Genomic DNA, 15,682 nt, shown 5'->3' with positions numbered 1-15,682 from the left:
TTTAATTTAAAAAGTAGTTTTCAGTTTTAGGAAAAAAATCACCCAAGCCAGGAACCTTCTTTGTTTTGTGTACCCATAACTTAAACTCCATGTGGGTTACCTGCCTGACCCAATCTCACAAGGAAAAAGCTGCAGTGCCTGAGTGATTTACACCTGCAAAGGAATTGCATGGCCAAATCACAGACCTTTTTAAAGTAAGAATGGAAACATTGTCTGATCCTTGCCCACAACAGTGGTGCTGGACACAGCTGTTCACACGTATGTGACACCTTTTATTATATATGCAGCAGCCGGCCATAGAGGTGTTCAGAATTTTAGACAAAACAATTTATCATGGAGATTAAAATAATTCCAATGTGATGTAGGAAATATTAACCTATGTACAGAACAGTGAATGGAGGGGGCCAAAAGGTAGAAAACACAGAGCCACTGGCAAACTTTCTGAAGGTTCAGGGGACTTCAAGCCAAGGAATCCAATTCAGGCCTGTTTCTAATTCTTAATCTTGATTAAATTCTCCAAAGCGTAACTTTGAAGCACAAAGATGGGTTTGCTAGGGGTTACAAGCCTCCCCACAAAGATTTCACTGGCTGACTCTTGTCCAAAAAAAAAAAAAAAAAAAAAAAATGTAATGCTCTTTTTGCTTACTCACTGAATGTAAAAGCACCTTAGCCCCTGTGTTTCTCTGCATGGACTTGTTTTGTATTAAGGCAGTGCTTATGTTTGTTAATATGCCGATGCTGATTTTTTTAAATACATTATTACTATTATATATATATTTATGTTCTAATTCTAGAACAAAGATTTGAAGAGCCGAATCCTTCACCTTGAAGGTTCTTATAGGTCCAGTAAAGAAGGACTTGTTGCTCAAATGGAAGCAAGGATCACTGAGCTAGAGGGACGGCTAGAAAATGAAGAGAGGTAAAACAAGCTAAGTTCAGAGCCTGGAAAGTGTGTGTACACATAGGCAGGTGGCACTGTGTTAATTTAGTGTAATTTGGAAGCTTGTGTGGTCTCTAGGCCTATCATTGCAAAACATTTTCACAAGCACTGAATTTGCATGACATTTTGTTTAAAAGCAAGCATTTAATGTGTTCTTTTTGATTGCTACATTGATACAAAATCAATATGGGAATTGTTATATAACCCCTAACACTGGGTTGCCATACTAACTAGTAGCATTAGACAGATCTCTTATTTTATCAATAGCTGCCATCGGTTATAGTCACAGAAATGCCAGCTATAATTAAACATTTCTTTTTGCAGATGCATTTCAGCGTCATGATTTTTGGTGAGAAGTGCTTCTTACCTTCTGAACTTTCTCAGTACAGCACTGAGAAAATAAGTATATTTTTCCTTAAGTGTTTCATGCTTTGAATAAAATTTCAATATGTTGCACAGAATCAGTACATCAAAGCAGATGCCATTAGTATTTATTTTGCACTTACAATATCACAAGGGCGTAGGCTCAGAAGAATTTGGAATGATTCCAGCTGCCATTTCTACATGTCTGTATTTTTTAGGGATCGGGCTAATCTCCAGCTAAGCAATCGCAGACTTGAACGGAAAGTGAAGGAATTAATGTTGCAAGTAGATGATGAACATCTCTCACTGACTGACCAAAAGGACCAGGTAGACGGAAAGATTTATACATAAACAGTCTGTTATTTCTGTAAATATAAATGACCGTGCATTGTATAGACAAGGATACTTAAGGTTTAGAATGCTTGATGATTATTTTTTGTGAACTGATTTTACAAGATTCTTTTATTCCCAATGCCATTGTGTTCCTCAGCCTAGTAGCAATAAGTGGGGAAATGTGACATTTTAGGCTTCTCCTAAGACTTTAATAAAATGAAGGCATTTCATGTACAGATTACTAGCAGTACAGTAGTTTTTGTTTATTTTTAAAACTTCATTGAACACCAGAAAGTGTCATCAACCAGATGCAAATGCATACATTAGAAAGCAATATATATTGTCCCTTACAAAAAAAATCCTTTCTAAAGAAAGAAGCTTTTTAGATTTTTTTAATATAAGCATATTCTGCAATTTGTAGTAGCAATGTGCATTACCATTTCATGTGACTTTTCCTGATTCCTTGCTTACAGCATCGTTTGTTTTAGTAAACTGGGTCAAATAGTCTTTATTCCGCCTAGTGAACAAGCAGATTACACTTTCCAAAATGTTTGCTGTGGCAACAGTCATTCAGTCTTTACTTTTAAAGTAATTTTTATGTATCTAAATATATATTTAAAAAATATAAAGTCTGTTAGTGTAGCTTAAACTATGTATGTAGTTGTACCCATGTCACTCCTAGGATATTAGAAAGACAAGGTGGGTGAGGTAATATCTTTTATTGGACCAAGTTTGAAAGTTTGTGTCTCTCACCAACAGAAGTTGGTCCAATAAAAGATATTACCTCACCCACCTTATTTAGCTTTAATTATGACACTCCAGTAACTCCAGGCACCGTTTTTTTTTCCTTTTTGAACACTGGATGCTACCACTGCATTGGTCTATACAATTATACATCTTCACAGTAGCTAGGAGGTATCTGTTTTGTTCTTTTCAATTTCAAAAACTACATTTACCATTACTTGATTGGTCTCAAAGACTAATGCTGACTTTCAGCTACTGCCCAGGTACAGTTGTGCAATATCATGACATTGGCAAAGCTGAGACTTCATTCCCCAACTCATAGATGGCAGGGAGAACAGAATTCCTTTATCAAAATATTCTTCTAATCAGCTGCTGTTTAAATATTTCAGTTGAGTTTGCGTTTGAAAGCAATGAAACGTCAGGTTGAAGAAGCCGAAGAAGAAATAGACAGATTGGAAAGTGCCAAAAAGAAACTTCAGAGGGAGTTAGAAGAGCAAATGGACATGAATGATCAATTGCAAGGACAACTTAATGGTGTGAAGAAGGAATTAAGGTGGGATTTCTTATAAAAGCAGATCCCTAGAACAGGCCCACACACCACCAAATGTACACTGCAGTGCAATTCTCACAGAATACTTATGAATGTCTTATAGTAGCATTGAAAATTAGTGCAAAAATTAAAGGCCTGTGTACATTTCCCTTGTAAGCCATCATTTCCCTGACTTTCTTGCATGTTTCACTTGGCTCACATAGTCTTAACCTGTGAACAATGCTTTTCTTTGTCAAATTTCATTTTAAATTACATTGTAGGAGCGTAAAACCAGGGACTCTGTAGTTCCAGATCTTTGTTTATGTATCTGTTACTCAAAACCAATAATGTACTCATAAAACAAATGGAAAATGCTAATCTCTTATTGCTCCGGCCCATCAGACTGGGACTGCCCTCTGGCAGCTTAGGATGTTTGGTGCCTCAGATGCAGAGCTGGAAGCAATGCTCCTGCAATACCTTCCTCTGCAAATCTTCCCCTCCTGCCCCCCCGGTAGGTGCTCCAGTTGTCAGTCCAGTTTACCAGGGTCTCTGAGCTGAGCAGAGCTGGTGAGGCAGGGAACAAGCGCCCATTGTCAGAGAACAGAATAACTGTATTTCATTGCAGAGGTAAACTTACTTATGATAATTGAGGGGAATAGTTCTTCCGTGTTTAATTGTAAAAGTGGTTTTTTATCAGAGCCATTGCTGGAGGGTGCCTGGGTGCAAAGTTTGGAGTTTCTCATGGCTGTGGTACGTTAACTAAAAGGCCCTGAAAAAACATTCTAATCTCGGGAGATTTAGAAAAAGATCAATTTTAGATGTTTCCTCTGCTAAAGTTAGTAAAAAGATATTTACTATATAGGGGAGTGAGTGAGTGTGTGTGTGTTTCTACACACATACATAGCATGTGGGCATATGTATGTGTATGGGATGTGTTATGGTGTATTATAAAGTTTTTATCAACAAGGCCACAAACCGTCCCCGCAGCACCTGAACCTGCAGAGACAACGCAGCAGGAGGAGCGACGGCCACGAGCGAGGGTCGCCACGCCGTGGCAATCCGCCTGGATGGAGGAGCTGGCAAAGGCTGAGGACTTTGAGAACTTCGACACCCTGATGGGACAGACTGACTGCAGAACTGTCTGCGGAAATTACGGCCAGAAGGAGGGAACCCCAGGAAGCCGCACGGGCCACTCGCAGATTCCCTGCGCCGAGCCGTAACAACACCGCCAGAGAAGGCAGGAGAGGGGACGTCGGCCGCCGCTACGATCCGGCGGCTGCATCCCATATTCAGAAACTATACAGGATGAACCGGACGAAAGCCATGAGGGAGATCCTCGACGGGGCCTCCTCCTACTGTGCCATCCAGCCCGAGAGGCTCTACTCCTACTTCAAGGATGTGTTTGATCACGAGGCCCAGACCAACTTGCGACGTCCAGAGTGCCTTTCCCTGCTACCCCAGATCGACCTCCCGGAGGACTTGGAGCGAGATTTTTCCCCGCAGGAGGTGCAGGCGAGGCTGTCGAGGACCAAAAACACCGCCCCTGGAAAAGATGGCATCCGCTACCCCCTGCTGAAGAAGCGAGACCCCGGCTGCTTGGTGCTTGCTGCCATCTTCAACAAATGCAAGCAGTTACATCGCGTTCCCCGCTCCTGGAAAAAGTCCATGACCGTGCTCATCCACAAAAAAGGCAAACGAGACGACCCCGGCAACTGGAGGCCCATCTCCCTCTGCTCCACCATCTACAAGCTCTATGCCAGCTGCCTCGCAGCAAGGATCACAGACTGGTCAGTGTGCGGGGGCGCCGTCAGCTCAGTGCAGAAGGGTTTCATGTCCTGCGAGGGATGCTACGAGCACAACTTCCTCCTTCAGACAGCCATCCAGGAGGCCAGGAGGTCCAAGAGGCAGTGCGCAGTAGCATGGCTTGACCTGACCAACGCCTTTGGGTCCATACCCCACCATCACATCTTTGCCACCCTGGGAGAGTTCGGGATGCCAGAAACCTTCATCCAGATCCTCCGGGACCTCTACAAGGACTGCACCACCACCATCCGCGCCACGGACGGAGAGACGGACGCCATCCCCATCCGCCGCGGTGTGAAACAAGGATGCCCCCTTAGCCCCATCATCTTCAACCTGGCCATGGAACCGCTCATCCGAGCCATCTCCAGCGGCCCGACCAGCTTCGACCTGCACGGCAAGAAACTCAGCATTCTGGCCTACGCGGACGATCTGGTCCTGACCGCGGACAACCCAGAGAGCCTCCAAGGTATGCTAGATGCCACCAGCCGAGTTACTGACTGGATGGGGCTCCGCTTCAATGCGAAGAAGTGTGCAACTCTGCACATTGACGGCAGCAAAAGGGACTCGGTGCAGACAACGGGGTTCCAGATCCAGGGTGAGCCCGTCATCCCCCTGGCAGAGGGGCAGGCATACCAGCACCTAGGCACGCCAACAGGGTTCCGTGTCCGGCAGACACCCGAGGACACCATCCAGGAGATCTTGCAGGATGCTGCCAAGATTGATGCCTCCCTGCTGGCACCGTGGCAGAAGATAAACGCCCTGAACACCTTCCTGATCCCACGCATCTCGTTCACCCTAAGGGGATCCGCCGTGGCGAAGGTGCCCCTCAACAAGGCAGACAAGATCATCCGGAAGCTGGTGAGGAAGTGGCTGTTCCTTCCCCAGAGAGCCAGCAACGAGCTGGTCTACATCGCCCACAGGCACGGCGGCGCCAACGTCCCCCCGCCTGGGTGACCTGTGCGACGTCGCGGTGATCACCCACGCCTTCCGCCTGCTGACATGTCCCGACGCCACAGTGAGGAACATTGTGGCGAACGCCCTGCGTGATGCGACAGAGAAGCGGATCGGCAGAGCCCCCTCGAACCAAGACATCACCACCTTCCTGAGCGGCTCCCTGGATGGGGAATTCGGACGGGACGGGCGCGACATCACTTCACTGTGGTCCCGCACTCGCAACGCCACGCGTCGCCTGGGGAAGCGCATCGGCTGCCGCTGGGAGTGGTGCGAGGAGCGCCAGGAGCTGGGAATCCAGGTGCCGCAGATCAGGTCCGACGACAACACCGTCGTTACCCCGACGGCCAGGGGCTTGCTGGAGAGGACTCTGAAGGCCGCCATCCGCTCGCTGTACGTGGAAACCCTGAAGCGTAAACCGGACCAGGGTAAAGCCTTTGAGTTGACCAGCAAGTGGGACGCCAGCAACCACTTCCTCGATGGGGGCGGCTTCACCCGTTTCGCCGACTGGCGGTTCATCCACCGTGCCCGGCTCAACTGCGTCCTGCTCAACGGAGCCGTCCGCCACGGGAACCGAGACAAGCATTGCAGGAAGTGTGGCTACCCCAACGAGACCCTGCCCCACGTCCTGTGCAGCTGCAAACCCCACTCCAGAGCCTGGCAGCTGCGCCACAACGCCATCCAGAACTGCCTGGTGAAAGCCACGCCACGCCTGGGGGAGATCTCCGTGAACTGCACCATCGCCGGTACTGACAGCCAGCTACGACCTGACGTGGTCGTCACCGACAAGGCCCAGAAAAAGATCATCCTCGTTGACTTTACGGTCTCCTTTGAGAACAGGACCCCGGCATTTCGCGAAGCCCGAGCTCGGAAGCTGGAAAAGTACGCCCCCCTGGCTGACACCCTGAGAGCGAAGGGCTACGAGGAGCAGATGGACGCCCTGATTGTCGGAGCCCTGGGCGCCTGGGACCCCTGCAACGAGCGTGTGCTGCGGACCTGCGGGATCGGTCGACGCTACGCACGTCTCATGCGGCGCCTCATGGTCTCAGATGCCATACGATGGTCCAGGGACATCTACATCGAGCACATCACCGGCCACCGACAGTACCAGGAGGCGTGAGCCAGAGTGACATCGTTCTCCCACTACGAGAAAGGGACCAAGTGACCTTCTCCGTTGGATCATATGAACTGGAACCATAAACTCCCTGAACATTAAATCTCACCAAATGAGGGTCAATCCATCCTCATCATCATATCCACTCATCATAATCCACACCCGAACATAGCCACTTCATGAACTTCATACCCTCATATCTCAATGTCTATACTTTGACCCATCAACCTTTTACCCCCAATCAGGGATATTGCAGATTATGTATTCCTCATGCCACCTTATCTTAAACCAAACTTTGCACCCTCGATAATCTGTATGTTATTCCCTGATAACCAGAAACTTCTATGCTCAAACTCTGTTCACTATTTTTTTTTTAACATCATCTTAATAAAGTTTTTATCAACATGAGTTGGGGATGGGTGAAATTCTCAGGAATGGTGTTCAACCCTCCCCATCCTGTATTCTGTGTAAACTACATATGCTAGTGGAAACATTTCAAAATGATGGATATTTGAAGCTTTTGAGAGGTTTGGAAATGTCTGAATAAGTGCCAGCTGTGGTAAATTAGTAGAGAGGTGAGGTGCTCAAAGATGCATAATAAATTGTGGAGCTATGTGGTAAATGAATTTATTACATGGGCTTCATTCCACAAGTGTATGGAAGATATAGTTATATAGATAGCGGTTTGGGGTACTTACATGCTTTTGAAAATCCTACCCTAAGTAATTGAGGAGAATAAGTCCCTGTGGCTTACTTAAAAGTAACATAGGCACTAATCCCAACCAAAATAAATATAATCAGTGCTACTGTGTTACTTTTCCAGAGTACATGTTACACATACATCCATTTGGTATTGCTGTATAGACATGTATATATTTTTGTTGTAGCAGACGGAAGACGTCACCAAGTAAAGTGTTGACTGATCTTGATGATGATGACGACGATGATGATTTCAGTACGGATGGAGAGAGTCTCTATGAAGCACCTTCAGGATATAAATCCTCAAAAGACAATGATACAAAAAGCTAAAACTGACTCAAACCTGTGATTCTGTTAAACTGATGTAGGCTGATCTATTATCAAGGATATGCAGATTCCAAGAGCCAAAAGACTAGACAGATTCGAGAGCTGAAGATCTTTACATCTGTATTGTGCCATTTTCATATTTAGATCTTTTGTGTAACACAGCAAACAGAAAGCAAGATTGCATTGTAAAACATCTAGAAATACGGCATGGACCTGTTACCTTTGAGAAAACGTTTATAACTGGGATGATGTTTCACATCAGAAATGTGATTTTACTAAAATGCTGTTTAAATTAAGTAAACCGAAATGAGAGCCATCTGAAAGTCATTGAACATTACTTTATTTGAGGTTGTTGCTAAAGAGTTTTTTCCTAGAATTTAGGAAACCAGAGTGCAGAAGATTATTTAATAATTGTAAGTAGGGGAAACTGATGTATAGAATGTAAATATTTTAAACTAGACTTTTTATTAACTACTCTAGTGCCATTTTGTAAAGCTTCAAAAATTTTATAGATCAGTTTCATATGAAAAGTACTTAAATCTGTTTTGAACATTATGCATTTTAACTAAAAAAAGAAACAAATACATTTTACGAATACATGTATTAAGGGAGCAAATTCATTGTTTTCAAGGCAAGAAACACAGTTGAATTTTAAATTCAGTATAAATTTTACTATATGTCAACTACAAATTAGAAGTCAGATACTGGCTTTGTGATTAAACCCTAAAATCCAAATCCTGTTTATTGACTTCAAAGGGACCATTACATGGGTATGGTTAGCAAAAGGTGGTCCTAGGATTATAGGAATCTTTTGTCTACAAAGCCATCTGCCATTAGTAGGGAACACTGAAAACAAGTTTAGTTATTACTTGCAATGTTTTTTCCCAAAGAGCACTCTGGGCCTTATCAGCAAAACACTTTAAGCACCTGGTTTACTTGAAGCCCGTGAGCACTCCCATTGATTTTGGTAAGATTACTCGTGGGCTTCAAGTTAAGCATATTCTTAAGTGCTTTGATTAACTGGTCCCAGAGTGCTCTGTACCTAGCAGGAATGGAGCCCAAGCTTGAGGAAGAGTTAATATTTAACACATGCCCTGTAATCTGATTTTATATTTCTACCATGTTCTTTAGTGCCTGTTCATAACATTTTGCAGTCTCCAGGAATATATGCAGTGTTTCAGTTTATGGCACTTTGGAGATTATCTTGATCAGTCCTGTAAAGAAATTTTGAAAAACATGCATTGGAAATTTGTGGGTTTTATTTGAAACTTTTTACAGTTCATTACTAAATGTATTATCACCTGTATAATTTGTATCATGCCTCCTCCCTGCTTTGCTCTTTTGCAAATTTAGCATCTTTGTAAATCTGTTGCCAAATAATTTTGATAAGCCATAGCTAAATCCTCTCTGATTAGCAACTTCTTTCAAATGATATTTAAGTAAGCACTTCTCTGCTACATGGATCAGATAACCATTTATTTTGATGTAGTTCTAAAATTATTAAAACCTGGAGATGTTAAAATCTTCCTTTTACTCCTGCAGACTTACCTACAGAAGAAGTTAAACTTAGCAGTTCTGAAAGTGAAGGAACTGTTTATTTTTGGTGGTGGTGTTGTTTTTTAATGTAAGTAAACAGCCATCCTGACAAGGAAATATCACATCTCTTCCAATGTGGTTACATAGAAACAAAACAATTAAGGCCCCAATCCTGCCATTCACAATGTGAGGGTGCAGCAGTCTATTCCCTTGTTGTAAATTGCAGGATCAGAGCCCATATCATCATCATCTTATATATGATTTCAATAGCACCCTACATTTGTAGGAAATAAGTTACTACTATCCTCCAGATTATGTTATCTCTGACATTTATATATGCTTTCCAGTTAATTAGTTTTCTGGTTTATATAAATTAATCCCTTTTCAGTGATCTCCTTTGTACTACTACAGTAATGTTAAAAAAAAAAAAATCTGGAAAATCTGCTCTATGCTGTATTGACAATCATCCAATAATAACCTGTTGTGATTTATTTTTTGTTTTATTTTACATTTTAGCATGGATTTAACTGTAAACAGCTGATAATTTTACATTCTGTTTCAGCACTCTTATCTTAATGTTCATAAATTACTATTCTTTCAAGCCATTGAAAAAAGATCAATTAACATTGCAGCTACCTCCAGGTACACTAAACTGTAAAAGAAAAATCATTTAAAATAAACTGTATCAGCCAAACTCATTCATTTCTACTTTTTATGTCGAATTGTGGTTGATTTGGTGTTTGAACTGCATACTGCAGAATGCATGCATTTAAAATATATTAAGAAAAAATTGTCCTGGAAATATTAATGTTATAAGCAAGTTTCTATATTTCCTTCCATTTGGAAAGGTAGATTTAATCCAGAACATTTCTGTTTTACAAGAAGATGTAAAATCTTATAAAAAGCTTATAAAAAATAATATAGAAGAAAGAGCCATATTTGTTGTAAACTCTAATAAAGGTATAGATGAAATTAACACTGCCCTTATCCATACAGTTAGGTTTTGTAATAATTGGGCCTACTATTTTATCCTAATTATAATCTGAATTGAAGGAAGTGAGTAAAAGTTCATTAACTGTCACAATAACCTCTAACAATAAATATGGATGGGAAATGGTGCAAAAGGGAGTCAGAGTGAATTAGTCCAAACAAAGAGGCCTACTAATATTATTCAAGGACTGTGTTAAGATCATATCTGGTAAACTAATGAAATGTGGGACCAGATATCAATGGACCAAAATTGATGTGTCAGAAATTAGGCCTAACTGGTGAACAAAATAATGAGGGGATGAGCAATTCCAACCAGCACTCCCTTTTGGGATCCTAAAAACAAAACAAAAAAAGATTAGAAACAGCAGAAGAAGCTGTTTGCCAACAACCGCTGCAGCAACCTTTGTCATCATGCCTGCCACCCGCACCATCTCCTGGGACCCAAGGGTCTGCTGTGACATTGTTGGGCCTTCATCATCCGAATTCCAAAACGTGTCCTGACAAGACCAGGACCAAAGAGAGGGACCCAGATGACATTGCCACCTCCACCAGCTCTGGCTAAATCCTGAATACCATCTGGAACTTGGGATTTTGTTGGCCCTTCCCCTCCCTGCACGTGTCCTTTTCCTTCCCCACCTTATTTGTTCTCTTTTCTTTTGCCTTCTGTTCAGTAAGAGTCTGTCTTACCTGGCCAAGTCTGTATATTTTGCCACACCGCTGTAACCCTATGACCAGAGAAAGACCGATAAAGCAATGCCCTAACCAGCCTGATGCTGGTACAACAGAGTGGCTAATAAGACCATGTGCTCTGCCTTTTTTTTTCCAGCAGTGAGGTTGCAAGTGAAAGTCAACGCTAGAGATAGAAGCTGCATTTTCTGTCTTTGCTGTTCTCTTCTTTCCCCTTCTGCATGTGTTTGCCTTGTCTTCTAGGAAATGGGATTGGACTTTAACAGCAGCTTCAGCCCATTTCAACTAACTTATCTTTTCCCCCAAAAGGACAGTTATCACCATCTGTAATACCATCTACAAGACTGTCAGACAAAGGGTTTTTCCTTCTAAAAACTCTCTCCAGCTAAAGGGAAAGGGAACAAGGGATGTTAAAATGAAAGCCATACTTTTCAAATGCTTTAACTATATTTCCTTCTTTTTCTGTATCTTTTTAATAAAAGGTTAAAATAATGTTTAATGGTGTGTTTGCCCTGGTACTAAGCAGCCTGAGGTGTCTGTGTACCAAGCCCTGATCCTTGTTTAACATTGTTATTTAATGTTAACACTGTTGATTCTTTGGGCTCATCTAAATTAATACAACTCTGCTCACCTGAGAAAGATGGTTTTCCTTTAGATTTCTGCAAATATTGTCTGAAGGTGATAGAAATCCTTAAATGTCCGTGCTGAAGCAACAGAAAAGGGCACTTTCCCTCATCACTCATAGAGCAGTTCTGATTATTCTGAAATTATTCTGCTGATATTAACTGAATATCTATTTAAACTGTCACGTTTTGCACGTCATAGATCCTTGGCTAGCAAAAACCAGAATCTATTCACAGTTTACCAGGGTTGGAAGGTCAGCTCCTCAGTGATTAAATTATTTCAGTTTAGCACTGAAAATATTTTTTAGCTCCAGTCAGGAGCTTCCCATGTTTTAAGATTGAGAACCTCTGATATTCCAACCAAAGCAGCTTTCATAATAAAGAGATTGATTAGGGATGTCCAAATTGATTAGTAAGCAATTCTTTCTCCATCCATCTCATGTAAACCTTGTTCTAGACTCAAATGAAATCCTTTTTCAGATTATGAAAGTTTCCTTGCTTTTTTTCACACTAGTATTTTATGTACCTCTGCACTTCTGAATTTCAGGAGAAACTAGTCTCATGACACTGCTGGCCTAACAAAAAGTGAGTAATTATGGAATGCTAAGAAGGCCTGTCTTGTGAGATATAAGGTATCTGTACACTTCAAGCTGGATGTGCAACTTCCAGCTTGAGGAGACATACCTATGCTAGCTCTGATCAAGTTCGCATGCTAAAAATAGAAGTGTAGCTGCAGTGACACAAACAGTAGGAGGTGCTAGCCACCCAAGTATGTACCTAGGGTCTCAGATGAGATCGCCCTTGGGGCGGCTGACCCCTTGCACCCTGGTGGCTACACTTCTATTTTCAGTGCACTAGTTTAATCAGAGCTAGAGCTGGTATGGCTACCTGAGATCGAAATCACACCTCCCAGCTCAAAGTGTAGACATCCCTACAGACCCACACAAGCATAAGGGAATTTGGTGGTTACACATACTCTAAATTTTTCAAACTTTTCCCATCAGCCCTTAGACCTTCTGCTTTGATCCTGGCATATCTTGCAGGATAAACAGGGCCAGATCATTTCCAAGATGAGTCCAGGCATTGGTGATATAGTGGGTGTTGCTCTTTCTGTCTAAAGTATCCGTACTTTATGCCTCTGCATGGGATTAGAGGACACTGAGGTGGTGTTTTTCAGGTTAGATATTCAACTGAGCTTCTGGAAGCTTGTAGTCATTTACAGATGGCATGTGACCTGTCATAAGAATTAAACTGCTAACCATGGTCATTTAAATTACATGCTGCCTAACTAAACTCATGTTGCAGTTGTTATTGTCTCCTCTCTTTAAACAAATATGTACCTTTTCATATTAAATTTTCTGGCAGCTCACAGATCGTCTTACTGCAAATTCATGGGTCTGAGAATTAGGAGCTCTGGGCTCTAGTCCTGGCTCATTCTCTAACAGGCCGTGACCCTTTGACTATGCCACTTAGTTTCTTTGTGCCTCAATTTCCTTATGTGTAAAATGAGAATAGTAAAACATGCATATCATAAAAGGATTGAGACGCTTTAATTCATTGATATTTATGAAGTATGTTAAGATTCTTGAATGAGAAGTACTATACAAGTGCAAAGTGTCTATATAATAAGATTCTGGGAATGTCACACTGTCTCTGTGTCACTCTGAAGCCTAGAATGTCTTGAGTCAGTGTGACACAATGGAAGCAGCTACAAGCATGGTTGAGAAATGTCTTTGTTTAGTCTATCAGCAGGTGCAGTCATCACTGGGCTTTGCACTCTAGTACCATCCAATTCTTAAGTTCTCAGCCTTTTTGACTTTACAAATTACACCAGTGTAGTGTACAGCTACAGTAAGGCACGTATCTAGGCCATGCCAAGAGTCCTAGAGCACTGTGATATCAGTGATAGCTCAAGCAATCACCAACTTGACTCCATAACTAATTTGCATGCAACAATTTCATTGGTTGTATGAGGAAGACTGCATAGATGATGGATGAATTGGCCCAACTGCCATGCAGGTGCAACAGCAACTCTTTCAGCTAAATGTAAAAAAAAAATAACAGTCAAAAACATTGCCCCCATATTCTTTAACACTCTTTACCAGACTATAATGCCTACAAACACAGGCCCTGATTTAAGAAGGGATCCCTATTCAGTAAAACCTAAACATTTAAAAGGTTGTATTTCTTTTACTGCATGGGTGGAGAAGGAGAAAATTAAAGCTAGAGAGGGACCTATATCCCGTTCCGCACCTCCAGTATTTGAGAAACTTCTGGACCAGATGTGAACTTCGTGGCTCAGGCTCCAATTAAAACTTGTCTCATGTGCAGGAGGAATTCTCACAGGGCAGCTACATAGACCAGAGGTGTCTGAATGAGGTGAAAGGTCAGATAAGTGAATTGTTATGTAAAAAAAGATGAAACAAAATGTTAAAAGAGAAGGTACATGATTTAAATAAAACAGATTTTTCTTTAACTTCATTGATTCATGAGGAGGACTCTAGGCTTTAATTCCCATTATCTGGGATAATTCTGTTAACTAAAATGTACCTTTCAGAATTGTATGGTGAAATCCTGGCCCCTTTGAAATTAGTGGGAAAACTCCCACTGATTTCAATGGACTCAGGATTTCACCCATCCACTGTAAAAAAAAAAAAAAAAAAAAAGGGGGGGGGGGGAATAAAAACTATAGATAAATATAGAATGGAGTAAAGATGTTAATGATGTAGAAAGCTTCCCCTGCTGGGACTTGGATGTGAGGACTGACTGACATGGTTTTTGTAAGGCTATGGGGTCTCAAAGTGAGTGACCTTTTGAAAATGCTGAACTATTTCATTGCAGTAATGCATATTGATTTCTTTTGCCCTTGTTCTACACATCTGATGCACCAAGTTGTAAAGATCAATACAAATTGTTGAGAATCAGTGGGCAAATATTTTCCTAGTTCAGCATATGTGCCTTTTTAATATACAGTCTCCATTAAAAAAATTCTCTAGGTACTGTATCTTGGTTATTGGGTTGTATAATTTGCTGGTTAACTTGTGTATTTCATTGATTTATCTTCATGCTTTTCAAGTCAAATGCTTTCCTCCTTTCTTGATTGAGTTAAATAATTTGTTCTGATTTATAGTTGATTTTGTAACATATTCTAGAAGATGTGTAAAACTCTCATTTGTATAGTGCTAGCTGCATGCTTTGCTGAGTGTGCCCAGTTAGGCACTAGTTGAGTTTGTATGCATTTTAGGATCAAGCAGCATATTTCAGTAATTAAATGTTGATGTATTTAGCCTGCTTGAACTTCCTATGTCACTAGTGGAGCTGGGCATTTCAGTTACTTAATTTTTGCTAACTGTACTCATCAAGTAACATAGCAGCGTGTTCCTATCCTTTGCTGACTGAGCAACATTCTTTAGTGATCATCAAGGTTCATAAAGCATTTAGTTTGTTCACATTTCCATAATGTGCTGATTAAGTTACATATTTAAGCTATTGCCCTCGGCATGTTACTCAGGCCCAGTTTTGCAGCCAGAATTTCAGAATCACATTTCACAACTTGCTCTAGGGGGTTTGGCTACCAGGGAAAAGAAAAATATTACAGAATAATTTTTAATGAAAGGTTTATAGGAAAATTATTGTTTTTCTTAAGGCACTGAGAGCCCATGAGAGAGGAGAAAAGAGAGCTAGGGCTGTAGTAGCCAGCAGAACACTTGCTTGCCATTTTGTATATAAACATTTGTATAGACTATCTTCTTTTCATCTTTGAATCTTTGTAGCTGTATCGTAAGAGTATTACTACTGGGATAAAATAGTCTACAGCATCCATAGTTGCTCCATTCTCCTCCTGTCCAATCCTTGTTCCATGCACCTTTGCCTGGCAAGTTTACCAAGTTTTCATTGTACAGGCAGAGTGGTCTGAGTGATTCAATTGTGCAATAGAAAAGGCCCACTCTCACAATGGTAATTGTTAGATGCTGCTTCTAGGGAACGTGCATGTCAGATATGCAGAGTTTTATACTACAGGACAATTGAATTCTGTAACTGTT

At 41.6% G+C, this 15,682-nt stretch overlaps 1 protein-coding gene across 1 annotated transcript in view; it reads left to right on the top strand.

Annotated features, from left to right (window-relative positions):
- Positions 1 to 7,806, top strand: part of CGNL1 (cingulin like 1) — a 77,676-nt gene extending 69,870 nt beyond the window's left edge. Inside the window, exons 15-18 of the mRNA XM_065412298.1 lie at positions 795 to 919; positions 1,522 to 1,630; positions 2,770 to 2,933; positions 7,665 to 7,806. Coding sequence (XP_065268370.1) covers positions 795 to 919; positions 1,522 to 1,630; positions 2,770 to 2,933; positions 7,665 to 7,806 — 540 coding nt within the window. The remainder of the gene's footprint in view (positions 1 to 794; positions 920 to 1,521; positions 1,631 to 2,769; positions 2,934 to 7,664) is intronic.
- Positions 7,807 to 15,682: the final 7,876 nt, after the last annotated feature.

This window comes from Emys orbicularis, chromosome 10 (genome assembly GCF_028017835.1).
Source record: "Emys orbicularis isolate rEmyOrb1 chromosome 10, rEmyOrb1.hap1, whole genome shotgun sequence".
NCBI lineage: Eukaryota > Metazoa > Chordata > Testudines > Emydidae > Emys > Emys orbicularis.
Note: the sequence above shows the minus strand (reverse complement) of the source record. Positions and strands in the feature narration are given on the sequence as shown.